Source organism: Centropristis striata, chromosome 4, assembly GCF_030273125.1.
Source record: "Centropristis striata isolate RG_2023a ecotype Rhode Island chromosome 4, C.striata_1.0, whole genome shotgun sequence".
In the NCBI taxonomy this organism is placed as follows: Eukaryota; Metazoa; Chordata; class Actinopteri; order Perciformes; family Serranidae; genus Centropristis; species Centropristis striata.
Genome location: NC_081520.1, coordinates 8,297,426 through 8,315,221, shown reverse-complemented (window position 1 = coordinate 8,315,221; position 17,796 = coordinate 8,297,426). Strand labels below are relative to the sequence as shown.

The 17,796-nt window shown below is 38.5% G+C and overlaps 1 protein-coding gene across 3 annotated transcripts in view; it reads right to left on the bottom strand.

The window, feature by feature from the left end:
- Positions 1 to 17,796, bottom strand: part of myo18ab (myosin XVIIIA b) — a 170,856-nt gene that overhangs the window by 12,335 nt on the left and 140,725 nt on the right. For 2 of the 3 annotated variants that reach the window (XM_059332180.1, XM_059332181.1), the window contains 6 exons: positions 15,541 to 15,657; positions 13,432 to 13,515; positions 9,954 to 10,091; positions 6,783 to 6,968; positions 6,502 to 6,641; positions 4,636 to 4,680 (listed from right to left, as the gene is read on the bottom strand). In XM_059332180.1, coding sequence (XP_059188163.1) covers positions 4,636 to 4,680; positions 6,502 to 6,641; positions 6,783 to 6,968; positions 9,954 to 10,091; positions 13,432 to 13,515; positions 15,541 to 15,657 — 710 coding nt within the window. The remainder of the gene's footprint in view (positions 1 to 4,635; positions 4,681 to 6,501; positions 6,642 to 6,782; positions 6,969 to 9,953; positions 10,092 to 13,431; positions 13,516 to 15,540; positions 15,658 to 17,796) is intronic. The other variant, XM_059332182.1, reaches the window with a different exon arrangement.

The following is a 17,796-nucleotide window of genomic DNA, read 5'->3' as shown; positions in this document are numbered from 1 at the left end:
CTTTGTCTTCATTGGCGACATTTTTTTAAACAAATCCTGCTTTTAAGAAATGGGAAAAAGGAAAACTGAGTTTAGTTTTCGTTACCTTGTAATTGTAAGGACACTGTTGAGTTCCCTGAAACTGACAGCCGCAAACTGAGCTTTCTTGTACCACAAACAAAGTCAAAAGGTGGTTGGGGTGGGCGTACAAAGTGCAGGACTTTCACAAAATGTCCCACATTTGGTTGGGTTTAGGCTACAAAAACACTTTTTTTTCACAATTCATTATGCTTTAGTTGCTACAAGCAGATATTGTAGTAAAAGAACCCTCTGGAACTCCCTCCCTACTCACATCTGCAATCCAGACTCACTCCATGCCTTCAAAAATCAACTCAAAACCTTTTCAAAGTAGTTTACAAGACCTGAACTAATAATGTCTCATCTCATGTTTAGTTTTAGTTTTTTCTGCATTTTGTGTTTGTGTGTGTCTCGATTCTGTTATGTTAAGCGACTTTAAAGACATTTTAAAAGCGCTAAAAAAATCGAATGTATTATTATTATTTAGATAGATTTAACAGTACATTATTTGCAGCTACATTGGTAACACTTCTCATCATACCATCATTTATAAATGTTAAACAGATAGTTTATTAATGTTTAATCATCATTTATAAACCGTATATGGGCCATTTAGAATGGTAAATACATCATTTATTCATGTTTAACTAACTAAATCATTTATAAATGACAAATAGTTGGTTTATTAATGTAAGTTTATAGTAGCTTTACCATTAACAAACAATTAAATTATAATTAATAGTTAATTAATAGTTTTAGTTGCACTCATAACATTTTTAACACCATATTAAGTCTGTTAATGAGTTTGAAATGATTCATATACCTTCAAGAAATTGGTTATAAACAAGATTAAATATGTATAGCACTTTGTAAATGGTTAATAACTGGTTTATAAACCATCTATAAACATGACTTAGTTGGTTATTGTAAAGTGTTACCGCTACATTCAGTATGAACATTTAAAAAAACTTTGCAGGTATGTTTTTGTTCAACAATTTCACATTATATCATTGTTCTACAAAACTTTTATATATGTGTACAATTGTAAGATACATTCCGAGCACATAGAGAGAGACCTCTCAGGTCTATAGCCAAAAACACAATTGGGGGCAATATGTAATTGCACGCTTCACACATGGTGTCAACCACAATTTATGTCCTTGACCACCATACCATTAGTTAAGCCCTGCCAAGAGCCCGGGGGAAGCAAACAAACACAGTGCTGAGGAGACATTAATTGTCTGTGACATTCTGCCGCCATTGGTTGTACATCTCTGTTACACACTATTACATTCATCATTAGCTTCTATGGATCCTCCTGCTCTGCTCTGCTCCTCTGTGTCCCTGGGTCTTATAGACACCACTGTTTATGCCTCCGATATATGAAAGTGTCGACCCAGTGAAGTCCCTGTGGCTTTGGAGCACAGACAGGCATATGCATCGTCTCCGGGACCATCGGGAGACATGAGCTTAGAGAACTCCTCTCATCCACAGCGCCACATGAAAAGCTAACACAAACGCCACCCCTGTGTGTTAACAAATGACGGCTGAAGTGATTCTCATTTTAAATTTTATATGGATTAAAAAGAATTAGAGATGTTCCGATAGCATTTTTTCCCTCCCGATACCGATTCCGACACTTGTGCTGTGGGTATCAGCCGATACCGATATGATTATCATTGTGGTAAGGCCTGGCTCAGGCTAAACCCTTTATAAAACATGAATAAATACAGCAGATTCAAGCCATTTATTTTTACATTCGTTTTTAAATAAAACAGTAGTGCAACAGCAACTAAATAAATAAATCTGGGAACATTTTTGCCCTAAAAGCCTAAATTTGGTCCCTCTCGCACATTCTAATGCCACTAGTCCTTCTTAATCATTGCATATTTTAGAGAATTATTGTAAATGAGAATAAAGGTTCTTCTGTTTTATTTAAGGCATCTTATTTTTACATTATTCTTGTAAATTCTGTGGTGGACTCTGCCAACACATCCATGTGCTCTTATTTTGAAAGCTAGATGTGTTTGCTTTTATTTTGAAGGTGGGTCTAACACGTTCTTCGAACCAGCAAATAGATTACTAATTTAATAAATGACGTGGTATCGGATCGGTGCCTGGTCTCCAGTACTCGCCGATACAGATGCCAGCATTTTCTGCAGTATCGGAGCAATTTCCGATACTGGTATCGGAATCGGAACAACTCTAAAAAGAATGTCTTTGCAGTTACATGGGTAATGATATTTTATCCTGCAAGTCTCTGAGACAGAGTAGAGACAAAAGAATAAACAGATTTAGCTTTGTTCCTATAGCTACCAGGCAGTGTTTTGTTACTGGTACTGAACATACAGGAGCACAATAACTGGCATCAATTAACATCTAAACAGAGAGATCTTGACATTTAAAGGTACATCTTGTGCTACAGAAAACAGACAGCTTTACCAAACACACAGAGAGAATATGACTTCTTTCTCTGCTCAGCACACCATTACTCCACTGTATGTTTAAACGGATGAGTTATATAAGATGAACCCTGTACAGTAGTTATTAGTATCGCCCTGTGTGCTCTCTGTCCCTGTCTGTGGAAAAGTGAAAGCTACTCACACACACAGTGTGGCTTGTTGCGTGTCCCAAGAACAAGAACTAAGCGGGGTGAGGCAGCTTTCAGTTATTCTGCTCCTCACCTGTGGAACAAACTACCTGGAGATCTGAGGTCTGCTCCTTTAAATCAGGACTAAAAACACTATTGTTTACTTTAACTTTAACACTTTACTCTACTGCCCTTACTTTTTAACTATGCAATGTTTGACTTGTGCTTTTTATTATTTTATCTATTTTCTTATCCTGCTGTATCTGATTTTATCTTATTTGTATTTTTACTTCTACTTCCCTGTTTTAATCGACTGTTTTTGCTGTTTTCAATTGTGTCTTGCTGTTTTTAATGTTTATGTAAAGCACTCTGAATTATTGTGTTGAATTGTGCTATACAAATAAACTTGCCTTGCCTAAACTTGCCTTGTGTGTTTTATGATTGGATGCATTTGAGAAACAATGGCATTCTGACCAATATATATTCAACCATGGGGTGCTGTCATGAAGCCAAAAAGTCTGAATTCTAAAGGTTTTCCTTCTGGGCACTGACGTGTCCTTGACAGAGAACACCTGATATGCCATTTACAGAGACAACCAAGAACAAATAGGACCCGATATAATTTCAGTGCTATTTTTAGCCAAAGGTGCTTTGGCATTAGATATATGCCTGTTTGGATTGGATGTGTTTTACAGCAGCTTAAAACAAATACAATTATACTGTATTAATATTAATATATTCAAATGTATATCTACATAATTCATATTTCACCAAAATAGGAACGCATGTCTTGTGCTATCCAAACACCAGAAAGATTAGCTTTCTTATTCAAATGCCGCAGCGCTAACAGCTCATTACAAATGAAAACACTTGGCCTGCAGTTTGCAGCTCTGATGAATAATCCCTTTCTTCTGACAGGGGACTGGATGGCTGAGAGCCAGAGGTTAACACTGCGTGTGTGCTACTTGCCTGGTGAGCAAGACAGCTTTTTTGTAAGACATTTGAGGGTTCTGCATTATTAAGCAAGTGCGAGTCAAAGATTGATGAGGAACACACCCTTTTTTTCTCCTGTCAGGAGGGCAGACACCACTGAGCCACAGTCACATCCAGCCCTAGAGCGGCCCAATGAAATATTAAGATGGCCCTGGGAGCGAGAGGCTAACTCGTCGCCGACTGCTGTTCAAACACAACACAGCAGTGTCCGACATGACACTCCTAGACCAAGGCAAGGCAGTAAACACAGCTGGGTATAGCTCCAGGCTGCGTCAAGGAGAACTGTGAGGAACATCTTGTCCTGAAGAGGGAGCTTATGACACTTGTGTCTTTCAATTAAAAGCATTGCAAGGTAGTTAACCACACAGGGAATCTGAGGAGGGAGGTGTGTTTCATGCTAGGGCTCCTGTGACATATTGTCAGTAGTATTCATGCATCTCAGCACGTGAGGGCATGCAAGTATGAGTGAAGAGTAAACTGGGGGTTATGAGGGGATCTCTGAGCACTGTTGATGATGCATTATCCCAAGCCTTCACACATCAAAGGAAAATCCCTTCTTGGATTTACTGTATCTCTGGGCATTTCTTCTTGTTTGAATTGTTGAGCATGTGTGGATCTGGAACTAAGCCATCGCTCTTTGATTCTGAGAGCTTGACACCAAAAGCTGATGTCTTCAAATAGATGAAAATACCACCAGAATCAGGGAAAATCAGCAAACAACAAAACTGGTAAAGAGTCCCAGGTACATTCTGAATATGTTTTCTATTTTTTCCTGTCTGGGGAGATTTTCTCTGTGAATATCAGCTGTTTCCAGTGTGGCAGTCAGAAGTGATGGGCTAACTGGACCGAAACTAAACCCAGAGAAGAACTTGGGGTTTTCTCTCTCCGCTATCGACTTCTCAGCTAAATGTTCAAAGACTGTGGAATACTGCATCATTTTTCAGTGGTGCAAAATAAAATAAAAAAAAATAAAAAACATGAATCGAGTTCCTCACGCTCTGTTCTGTCTTTTTTGATACTTTGTCACCATGTCTTGCAAACTGGTCATGATGATGATGGGTAGAGGGGCAGAGAAGAAAAGAACACATAGAAAAACAAAGAACAATAAAAGAGAAAAACAGAAAATAAGGATCAAGTCAAAAATAATACATGAAATGGGAATGATGCTAACAAATATCTCCATCACATGTGTCGTAGGAGATAATGTGAGAAACCAACTGTACAGTAGACATTTAGTTTTAGGGGCATGCCACTTCATCCTGTGTCCTGAATCCTTCTACTGGCTCACAGAGCTGTCTACTGCTGTGGAACCATACTGAACAATTATTACAGATTATTTCAGTGCAACTAACTCACTCCATCACCATTTTACCCCTCCCCCACTGTTTATCTCTGTGGAGGTGAATCAGAAGCTACTGTCTATTTAAGGTCAGATGATCCTCAACTCAAGTCGATAGAGAAGTTCAACATTTGGGGAAATACTGTTATGTGCTTTTTTTCAAAGAGTGACATGTAAAAACGACCCCATAGATATCCATGTTAAGAACAGAACTAGAGTCAGGCCATGGTTAGCCTAGCTTAGCATAAAGACTGGATGTAGGGGGAAACAGCTAGCCTGGCTCTGTCTAATGGTGAAAAATATACCTACCAACAAATGACCAATAACAGTTTGTGTATCAGAGTCTATAGCTCATATGTATACATATACATGTTCATATATATGGGGGCATGGTGTGTGTTCACAGAGGTTGAATTTCATCGTTATGGGAATAATAATGGGATATAATAATAAAAATATTGTACAGTAGGTGTCTGGTTCTGGTTCATCAAAGCTCTGCTCTACACACAGACATAAGACTGATATCCATCTGCTGATGGAGACCTTGGGCCAGATTCACAAAATTGTTCTTCAGATAAAACTTAAGGAAATTCTTAAGAAAAATAATAGGATGTTCCTAAGAATGTTCTAAAATGCTATTCACATTTTTTTTCTTAATAAATGTTGTTTTTCTTAGGAACTTCTTAGTTTTCCCAGTTAGGACGTTCTTAGATTTTTAACTTAAGATCACTTGCGTGGTTTCAGTAACTTGGCCTACTTAAATAATATGTTCACAGTGATTAATTAAGTAGTATCAAATACAACAACTGCCTCTGTGATTTACTAAGAGTACATTGTAGTGTAATCTAGGAATAGTGTCACATGTCACACAGACTGAAAGGACATTTCCATTATATGTCAACTGCCAGAATAATATTTATGTGATACATTCACAAAAAAACCTACTCTGACCAACTTCACTAAACTACAATATTAAAGAAATCAAATACATTTCATAAAAATGTGTTAAAGTAAATACATTTCAAGACTTTTCTTTTCACTGTAGCTGTTTTCAGACTGGTGAGGGCTTCTCTTAAAGTTGTGAAGAAATATGAGAAGAAATCTAAGAACTTTGTTTTCAAGAATCTCATATGTTCTCAAGTTCTATCTTAGGAAAAAACTTAAAAAGAAAGTTAAGAAAAAAAACTAAAGAAAATATAAGAATTTCTTCATGAATACCAAATCTTCTTAAATGTTGTCTTAAGAGCAAAGTTAAGAAAAAAGTGGCACTTTTCTTCTTAAGAATGTGAATCCGGCCTCTTGAGTCCAGATTAAATTGATCAAACTATGATATTCATGTTTTCCAAATATGTTCAGAGAGGGAAATCATGTTGATTTTCCTTCAGCTGACAGCTGAACATCTTCATGAAAACTGAGAAAGATTCTTCTGAAAACTCTGAAAAAAGCTACTGATTGAACTTTTTTTTTTCTATTACAATAAAACTTCAAGGAACGTCAAACCTAGAAGTTATTTTTTTTCTACCTGTTGATAAGGTCCTCATTATCGTCACTCTCCATCTCGTCCTCGATGGCTGCCTGCAGGTCACCGATCCTTTTGAAGGCCAGCTTGAGGTCTGCTTGCAGGCTCTGATTGGCAGCCTCTAAGCTCTCAATGTCCATTTCCTGTTAATGAGATAAAAGTCAGCAGACTGGGACCAAAGGTAGATCAGTTCAATGTTGCTGATGTGTTGTTGGTGGATGCTAAATGGATGCTGATGGAGAATTGTTAGTAAGTAGTCTAATTGTTGTTTGTCGCGTTCTTACCAGCTCGTGTTTTTTGCGACTGGCTTCAGTTTCCTTCTTGGCCAGTTCACCCATCTCCTCTTTGACATCACGGATCTGTCTCTGCAGGCGTTTGTTCTGTTCCTTCTCTCGAATCTCGCTGCTGCTGCGCTGGTCTCGTTCCTCTGTCAGCTTCTCCATGTTCTCCTTAAGACGAGTTACAAGGCTCTGGCGACATGAAAGAGAATGGGTACACATGCAGTCAGACTCCCATATACAGTCATGGAAAAAATTATTAGACCATCATTGTTTTCTTCATTTTCTTGTTCGTTTTAATGCCTGGTACAACCCATTGAAGCCTGGAACGCGGATACGTCGTTTTGTAGTATTTGTATAAGCTCTCAAATACTTTTTGAATTTCATTTCTATCCGCTACAGAGGCTGAAAAATCTATTATTCAGTAGAAGCGTTGACACTTCTGTTGAATTTCCAGAAAAAAATCAGGTTTTAAGGGCTTATTTTAAAATCGCCCAGAGGTTTTACAGTTGTTCAGGCGTCAATGGGTTAAGGTAGATTGTTTTTGGACAAATATAATGATAACAACAAAAATAGCACATAAGAGTTTAATTTAAGAGCTGATATCTAGACATTTTCCATGGTTTTCTTAATAATGATGTTGGCTATTATCAAAAAAACCTAAATTCCCCCCCAAACAGTCGTGACTGATGAGAATGTCACTACTTTCCAACATGGTCTCACAGGAATCCATGAAATAGCCACGGATTTGTTTAACTCTAAATCCGTGGAATAGCCACGGAATCACTCAAATTTCTGTGAAACTGACACGGATTTCGCTACAATGCAAGTTAATGACAGTCATATCCCGTGGCTATTCCAACATACAAAGTGATTATGTGCATTCACTGAGTGAATATTTAGAAAATAAAACATATATTTCTCGCTAGAAATGTGATCAAAATCCTTTTTTATGCAGAAAGTAAGTCAAACTGTCCGCCATGTTTTTTGTTCTGACCGCCGGGACCTTAAAAGTCACGTGACTTGGAACAAACCAATAGGAAAAAATATCCATGGAATAGCCACGGGATATGACTGTCATTAACTTGCATTGTAGCGAAATCCGTGTCAGTTTCACGGAAATTTGAGTGATTCCGTGGCTATTTCACGGATTCCTGTGAGACCAGGTTCCTACTTTCATAGTTGGAGACCAGAGTATTGGATGAACTGAAATTTTTGCCTATCCATGACAGTATGTGAAAAGTCAACTGAGTCACCAGAACTATTACAATTAATCCTGAGAGGAACATGAATATATGAACTGAAAGTCATAGCAATCTATCCCATATGTGTTAAAATATTTCACTCTGGACCAAAATATGGATCTGACTGACTGAGAATACCATCTCTTTTTTAGAAGATTCTCAAGCAGGGATATTTATAATATTCTTATCATTACGGCCCTCAAGGGTGTCAGTCAATACCTTGATCAAACTTCATAGTCAGGCAGCTTAGCTAAATAAAGGTGACACGCCGGACAAAAGCACCACATTTTTTTCCACATGCTCTCTATCGCCATAGGTTTCGATTTTTGGCTGGAGCCTATTCATCAAGATTGTGGATCGGAGATGGCAGCCATATAAAGTCTATGAGAACCAATATATCTTCCAAGCCACTAGAAGGTCCATTTTGGTGTCAAAATACACATTTTCTGTTCGGACAAATGTATATACAAGATCTGACATGAGATGAAAGCATCCTCTTAAATTTTTGAGCAGTGTACATGGCAGCTAATCCGCACTCTCTCGTGAATATAGATCCCAAACATTATCAACTCAAGATTCCGTGTTGCAGCACTTGAAGCGAATTGCCTACCAGTCTGGGTGAAAATGAACATATCTATTGGATCAAATAATCATCTAGTGATATTCTCAATAGCTTTAAATGATTCCTTGACCCAGAAAATGTATATTTTGACACCAAGATTGACCTTCTGAGTGGCTTGGAAGATATATCGGTTCTCATAGACTTCATATGGCTTCCGTCTCCCATCCGCAATCTTGATGAAGTGGCTCCTATCAAAAATTTAAACCTATGGTGATAGAGAGCATGTGGAAAAAAGTTGGTGCTTTTGCCCGGCGTGTCCCCATTCTTCTTAAATCTGGTCCTAAGCTGCCTGACTATCAGTACTGTAGCAAATGAGAAAAATAAAAGCACATAAAAATGTCAATACATTCCCTGAAATAGTTGGACGACCAAATGCATATTGTGGTGAGCATGGAAAGGAGCACACTTCATCTCCACAGAAACCAGGCAGAAAATAATGCTTATTTATTACAACAATGCACTGGAGTGGTGCATCATCTTCAGCAGTGTTAAAACAGGTGTGTCCTGTATGAGTCTTTCAAATCTGCAGAAAGCCTGTATTCACTCTGTGCATCATTGCCAGCAGCTCTGTCCATATTTCACATAGTGAGTGGGTGTTGTACTATGCCTCCTCACATCTGTATTGATTGAGCTTTGATGAGTTATACCACTCAGGCAACCTGGAATGTTCACTCACTGCAGGTTTTAGTGCTGGTGAGAAGGTATAACAAGAATCTAACCCTTGTGTGTATTTTCCCAACTCTGCACTTTTCACCACAGGCTAAAAAAAGAATCAAATTTAATAAATAAATATATTTATTTTGACTTTGGAGGGCAAGCTGCAGAGAGAGTGTGCCTGGCGCTGAGCACATTGCACAGCAAGTAATTACTAAACTGAACCTGCAAAAATTGAGCGCAGGGTCATTTTATCTGCGAACGAGAAAGGATTTCAATTTCTCCCCAGGAGTGTGCAGATGGTAACCTTTATCCTTCACTTGTGCTTTTTGTCCCAGGCAAAATCTGAAAATAATTTGAAAATGACACAAGAAAAAATTATATTGTCGAGTGATAGTAAGAAAAGCTGGAGGACAACGTAAAGCTGGATGGTTATATCTAACTGGCAGAGGTCTGAGACTGTATGCAGGTCCAGTACATGTGGTGCCATTAATGATCCGGTTCTCATAACCTTCCTCTGTCTCTGTGGTGGATCTACGACCCCAGCAGCACATTTCATCCTCTCACCGACCTCTTCCAATGTTGTCTACATGCTGGTGATCCCTCAACCAGCCACCTACTAACACCAGCGCTCCTCCAGCTGTCTTTAGCTCTCACCTCCAGGCGTTTGACCTGGGTCTTCTCAAACTCCAGCTTGGTCTCCAGCTCGCGGATCTTGGCCTCTTGTCGGCTGACGAGGGATTTCTCCACCATGGACTGCTCCTGAAACTCCAGCTGGCTCTGGAGGGCTTGCATCTAAGAGACAAAAAAATGTTGTTTTTATACTTGTGAGTGCCACCCATTGGCTAAAATAAAGTCAGAGGTTTCCATCACAAAAAGTAGTCCTTCCAAGTGAAGAGCTGCAAGGCTCTGCCTGGTTGCACTGCTCCTCAGAGAGTCTATGTTACTAGTGTCATCATCTGTAAGCACTCTATCAACTTTCATTGCTTTGCAGATAACACCCAAGGCTAAGTAGCAGTAGGTGCTTATGACCTGACAACCGTTAATATACTTAAAACATAACGATTGACATTGTTTTTTTTAACGACCAAAAAATTTCCTCCAACTAAATCAGGACAAAACCAAAACTGTAATTATTTATCCAAAAGAGTACAAAATTGTATTTCTGAACATTAGACGGAGCAAGGCCCAGTCTTTCCACAACATCCGTCTTTATGCTAAGTAGTCGAGCCACATCTTGATGTCATCTCACTTGGAAAGAAACTAAATATTAATATAATATAAACTTTCTTAAATGCTTAACTTGACTATCCCTTTAAGACAATAGCCAAACCATAGACAAACAATAATATGTGGAGTTTTCATGTTCTCCCCCTTGTCAGCATGGGTTCTCTCTGGGTTATCCGGCTTCCTCCCACAGTCCAAAAACATGCACGTTGAATTGGTGACTCTAAATTGCCCGTAGGAGTGAATGAGAGCGTGATTGTCTGTCTCTATGTGTCAGCCCTGTGACAGTCTGGAGACCTGTCCAGGGTGTCAACTAGAATCGTCTCCAGCCCCCCGGCGTCCGGATAAGCGGTTAAGAATAATGAATGAATGAATGATGCATAAGGAAAATTGTCTATCGATTAAGATAAAAAATAGGCTTTGTAGAAATTAATGTTTGTATATATTTATATGGTATCAGTTTGAAAAATGACCAACCATGATATTGCTTCTTTAAAATAACACCATGCATGAGACAGGTAATGACTGTAGAGGTAAATGTCTTTCTTGTTTAAGAGGAGTTACACAATTGTCTTTTGCCCCATAAGTGAAGGGGCTGGTGGTCTAATCTCTCCTTCTTCTGGGCTGAATATGATTTGTCAGTACAGCTGTGTCTGATGGAGAAAAATAATCACGCAGCAGCAGTCATTATGAGGATGACAGCACTAGCATGTTCAGCATTATTGCTTGTCTGAATTGGGAAACCAAGATGGCCATCTGTGCCACATATTGCCGGTGCCAATCCTGCTTGAATGATCCATCAATTACATCAAGTGTTGTATTTGTTAAGAGACCAGAACAAAGGCAAAGGAAATGAGCCGAGGCAGTTTGTAAATGAGATAGCACGGACACTGCAGCAGAGGAAGCTCACAAGCTTCAGGATGTCAGCGGAGGAGGGAGGCGGCACTATGAGATACAAAGTGTCATTCATTGATCATTTATAGTCAGAGCTATTGTCAACAATTTCCCAGAGCCTAAAGCAATATAAGCCGTGTTTCCTTTAGGGGTAAAAGTGGCCACCAGGAAAGTCTCAGGCCACACCCTCTCAAAAGTTGACAATGTCTTCACACGATATAGGGATGAAAACGGCTGTGTAAAATGACAGTAGGTGGTTATTGTTTTACGTTTTATTTTTTAAATGTGTTACTATTTTTTCTCTTTTGTGTGTTATTGTTGTTTGTTTGTTCATTGTTGTCTCATTATGACTACATGGGTGTATGTGTACTTATGTGTTTGTAAGTTAATAACAAGTTATGTGTGTTAATAATGGTAATAATGAATTTATAAACTACATTACTATGTGTTATACATACATATATATAAATATTATTGTTATATAACTGAATATAGTAAATTAACATAGGGAGAAGGGGTGGGATTTAATAAGCTTTGGCTTCTTCCCACTCCTTTTGAACACAAATAAGTGTTGAGTCTTCTTGTTGTTTCATTTGTGTTGTTTTGTATTTATTGTTGTTCGTTTGTTTTTAAATGTTCATCTTTTATTTTGTGTTCAAATAAATTCTCAATCAATCAAAAATCAATCAAAAAGTCCGCTCACTCTGCCTGTCTCCATTACAAGTTAGCCCCCAGAGGGATTTAGAGACTCCGGAGGTGACGTATGGTTTTTGACCGTTGTGTAATCTCTTAGCGACAGTTTCGACCGTGACGTCACATACGCGATGGATTAAACACGCATGACTCAACTGTGGCCGCCGTCGCAAACTGTGCACAACATCAGCAGCTGATTATAAACAAAGCAGCATGGCTAATTATGCACAGCGTCTCCACTGATCACAAACATTGTGATTGTGAATTAACCAGGATTGTTAACTGTGCACAGAGTGTCCGGTGCTTGTTGTAAACAAACAGAGGTCGCTAAGTGAACACCTCCTGCAGCAGCAGCACATACACACTGTACTGCTAAAGAGCTAACTGTTAGCCTATTAACTAAGGGGGTTAACATCCCCTCCAGCTCTGCAGCTGGGAGAGACTGCTGCAGTAGCACTGTGCCGCTTCAACTCTTTCCTACTCTTAACAAGCCGCCGGCCCTCGCCGCTCGTTAAGAAGAGTAAGATGAAGTCTCCAATAACACCAGAAAAAGTCGCTGGATTTGTCTCCAGACGCTTTCTTGAAAAATAGTCGCTAAGTTGGCAACACCTCTTCGCCAGCTTTTACAAATGGCGCATGTTGTTGTCGTGTAGAGTTTTTTTTCAGGCTATTTTCAGGGGAGAAAAACGGCCCTGCTCTTCGACAGGGACGAAAAAAGTCCCGACAAAAGTCCACTCTGGACAGCTCATATTCAAATTAGGGGTGTTTCGGCAATTGAGACCCGCCTCATTCCGGGTATTGCGCGGTAGTGGAAACAGCTCTGTACTTAGACTGTTTTGGTCGGTCCAAAACACCAAAATATTTAGTTTACTATTATAAAAAAGTTCAGAAATGTTCAAAGATGTAAAATAAAAATGGAGTGGTTCCTGTTCTTGAACCTTTTTGAAAGGTGAGTCTTTGGAGTTTAGAATATATAAGTCCCTCTTTTACATTACAACAAGGTATCTTGGTGGTCAACTGTGTTACCTTAGGAAGCTAACTACTCATCAACATTAAGACGATGGCAGTTCATTGATGCATTTCAATAGAATAAAGTCATGAATGTTGTTTTCTAACTAGTTACTGAGTGTCAATCAAAATCCTTGTGTGAAATGACTTAATGGTTTCCAGTTGACTAACCCTACTGGCTCCCTGTACATTCTAAAGATGACATTGGTTTGAACTTGTTCCACACTGTCACATCTCTCTAGACGTACTGCACATTTAACTGGTTGTCCTCGTCACATCAGTGGTATGCTAAGAGCATAAAGCCAGCACCTACCTTCTCCTGAACCTCCTGCTTCTCCTTGAGGGCCTCCTCCAGCTGGGCTTGTAGGTCACTGATCTGAGCCAGGTTCTGGGCTGACTGAAACCACAAAAACACAGGAAAGAAGCAAACTCAGTGAGCTACATGATACTGTAGGTGGAAAGTAATTCTATTTTTTAAATGTATACAGGTTCATAATTCATTAAACAGCATGTAGACTATACAGCTGAAATCCTAAAGACTAAATCTAAATCCATCAATTGCCAACACAATAAAAAAGCCATGAGGATCCAGTAAAAAATGATGACTTCATTGTGACATTACAAAGATAAAGAAATCTGCTGGAAATATATATTTTTAGTCTGGTGAAAGCATATCAATAAATCTCATTTCAATGTGACCTGTGTGAAATATTTGAGATGAGTGCTTTTTTCACAGTAGATGAAGCACTCTGCTACAGCGAGTCCCACAGGGAATTCAGCTGCGTCAATTTAGACAGGAAGGATGGATTTATTTGGAGCTGGTGGAAGCAGATCACTCATCATTCCATCAGCAATAGAAAGGAAGCACTTTTACTCCACTTTGATTTCCACTCGCTGCTCATCTGCATATACAGCTACATTAATACTAATGGGGGCCACTTGAAGCTAGCCAAATACCGCCGCTTTAAAAATGACTAAATTGACAGGGATGGCTGCTGTTAAAACCATCCAATGTAAAGCTCCATCCAGAGATTTTAGCTTTTGCAGATGAACTTGCAGTTGGATATGATATGTAGAACATACTGTAGTCTATGTACTTGCTTGGGAGTGTTGGGGAAATACTCACACATAATCTTGCTGATATGTTGGCTTTTAATAAAAACCTTTCATTTCACTCAAGCAGTTGTATTGCTCTTTAGTGGTTCATTAGCTTTTAATCTATTATTATTGTGTGTTTGTCTGGTTTTTTTTTTACTTTTTGTTAAAAGCTCTTAGCTTCTGGGTTGTCACACAGGGATACATCTAGATAGAACTGTGTAATTAATATTACTGAACACTCAACTAATCTCATTAAAATGACCATTAATCAACTTTATTAAGTCAGTCAATTATATTGACTTTTTGCTATTATAAAATTGATGTTCAAATTACTGAAAAAACGTATTTGTCTTTTTTCCAAAGACAATCTAATAATTCTCTTATGATTATGATATCAGTGTACTGGGGTTATGGTTAACTGGAGGTATCAGTTGAACTGATGACCATTCCCTGCTTCTCTCTGAGTGGACATTCACTTCATTTTTAGGTCTTACAATTGAACCGCAGGGAATTAAAGTGTTTGTTAAATGCAAACTATAAATATAGGCAGAAGATGAAATGAAAGATGAATGAAATGCATTGTGAGATGGAACATATTAGAGAGTAGAATAACAAATGTAAAGATGTAAAGGTGGTTAAGAAATATGTTATAATGCAATTTCTAAATGTAATGATTCAATAACAGTTAGAGAAGTAAAGTTGCAATAGAAATAAGTCATTGATAAATGTATTTGTCAGGTTATACGGTTATTCCCAACATGGTCTCACAGGAATCCGTGAAATAGCCACGGATTTGCTTAACTCTAAATCCGTGGAATAGCCACAGAATCACTCAAATTTCCGTGAAATTGACACGGATTTTGCTACAATGCAAGTTAATGACAGTCATATCCCGTGGCTATTCCAACATACAAAGTGATTATGTACATTCACTGAGTGAATATTTAGAAAATAAAACATATATTTCTCGCTAGAAATGTGATCAAAATCCATTTTTATGCAGAAACTAAGTCAAAATATTGTTTTTTTTTTCACTAAAAATGAGAGAAATGTCCGCCATGTTTTTTGTTCTGACCGCCGGGACCTTGAAAGTCACGTGACTTGGAACAAACCAATAGGAAAAAATATCCATGGAATAGCCACGGGATATGACAGTCATTAACTTGCATTGTAGCGAAATCCGTGTCAGTTTCACGGAAATTTGAGTGATTCCGTGGCTATTCCACGGATTTTGAGTTAAGCAAATCCGTGGCTATTTCACGGATTCCTGTGAGACCAGGTTCGTTATTCCAGTGTATGAAAGAGGAAGAGGAGAAGGGTCAACCTGGGCCACAGCAGCCTTGTGTTTCTTCATCAGCTCGTTGAGGTCCTCCTGGTCCTCCTCCATCCTGGACTGCAGGTCGTTCTTCTCTCTCTGTAGACGGCTCAGCTGCTCCTCCAGCTGAACAGAGGAAACAAAGAGATTTACAAAGAGATCAAAACTGTAACTAAGTTGGACAAAATATGATAGAAGATGGCAGCTAGCTCTCCCACCAAAACCAAAACAGTAAATAAGAGCGACACATTTTGCTCTGTGAGTCAAATGCTTTCCTATTGTAGCATAATCGACATTTACTTAAAGTCTTTTAAAAGAAAATTATATCAGATAAATTACAGAGACAACTGTGAAAATTTATCAAGCATGATCAAACGAAATGGGTTGAGACATATGCATTAATCACAATACACCAGCCGTTAGAAAAGCTTTCTGGAGTCTGCTGAAGAGAACAATATTATCTACCACAGCTGACCAGATAAGACAACAAGAGCGGCTACTCATTAAATGTAGAGCTGAGAATGAACTAAGTGGGCTGGAAGTGACACTGTATCCACAGCTTACAGCCAAAGCTGATATAGTACATGTCTGTGTGTATTAGCAAGCCCACTGATCATAAATATCATTATTGTGTTGTGTATTGCAGCAGTGCTGCTAGTGGAAAAAAACAAAAAAACATGAAGACAAGCAAATGTAAATATCACAAACATTTATACGGTAAGCATTAAAAAACAAAAGCAAGGTCGACATCATTTACAAAATATAATAAATAACTTGGTAACATATTGTCTCTTAATTAGTCATTATTAAGTAGTTATTAATGCCTTATTCTGCATGGCCTTATTATACAACCAGTAAGACATTAACTAAGAGTTTTCCCTCAATAACCTCAGAATTATTGCTTATTAGTAGTAAGTAAGGGAGTTGTTGTATATGAGTTACAATCTTAAAATGCTTCTTAAAATGTATTACTTTGTAAACAAGATTTTCTTGTTAGAAGTTGTATGTCATGGTGCTATAGTATGTAGTCTGCAGTTGTTTTATCTTTTTTTTTTACTACAGTCCTTAAATGACTACAGTCCTTTATGTAGCATCTTCTTGATAGTTATTTTATATACTTCATAGATACAATCAAATAAAATAAAGGGTCCATATTTTTGTATAGATACATTTGTTTGTTTTGTTCTGCCCATGTCACACCATCTCTGCACCATCACAGTAATATCTAACTGGAAATGAGAAGTGATACATAAGAGTGTGGGGATATTTCTGAGGCACACTCATGTATACATTTCATTACATGTGTTTACATTTATATAGAAATCTAAAGCTTCTCTATGATCACCGTATGTGTGTCACTCTGCACAGCTGAGGTTTTTCTCTGCGGGGACCTCTTGTTGGCTCCTACACAACCCCCTCTTATCACAGGGCACAACGGGGGTTATATAAGGTCCCACTTACAACCAAGATATCCAATTAGAGGCTAAACGCAACTGCCTCACACCTTCAGCTGAGGGGAGGGACGCTGCTGAAGTAATCCTATTTCCGTAATGACTGGAATAATATACAAAAGAGGGAGAGAGGTTAGTGGTGCAGGGCTGTGCATTAATAAATGATGACTAATTTGACTATGTGAAAAGGCTAATGAATCCATTTGCGCATAGTGAGTAGATGAGAAGTCAGGGACAGGCAGAGTTGACACTGTGGCATCCGTCTCATTAAGAAACAGTCCAAACAGGATGTAGAATGAACCCAAATCCTTGAATTAGAAGACAGCTTCAAAATATGGAGGTGGATTAGGAGGTTAAGATTTATTTATTCCTTATCTATTTTTATTAAAACCGCCCACTGCTGAGACGTACCAAGGTGTACTTTGGTAACTAAAAATATCCAGGAGGAATCTGGGGCAAATTCATTTACATATCACACTTTCCTTTTTTAAATTCACCGTTGGCCTCACTGAGTGCTGATAAAAGCTTTGAAAACTCAGCACTGCAGCGCAGGGGAAAATATTGTGATGGGCGCTTGAAAAAAGGTGACAGTCGAAAGCATCAAACTTTCATTTAGCACATTTAACAATAGGCTGTCAGCGCAATCTCAACCCAATTACGTGGCTCAGCTCTTTGTTTTTTACTTCTTTTTCTCTCAGATTGCCACAGCCCTCTGTGGAAAAATAAAGCTGTCGAAAACATGCGAGACAATTTTCTCAAAACACTGCAATTACAGCGATAGAACGGCGGGAGAGTGGCAAAACGGCCGACCATC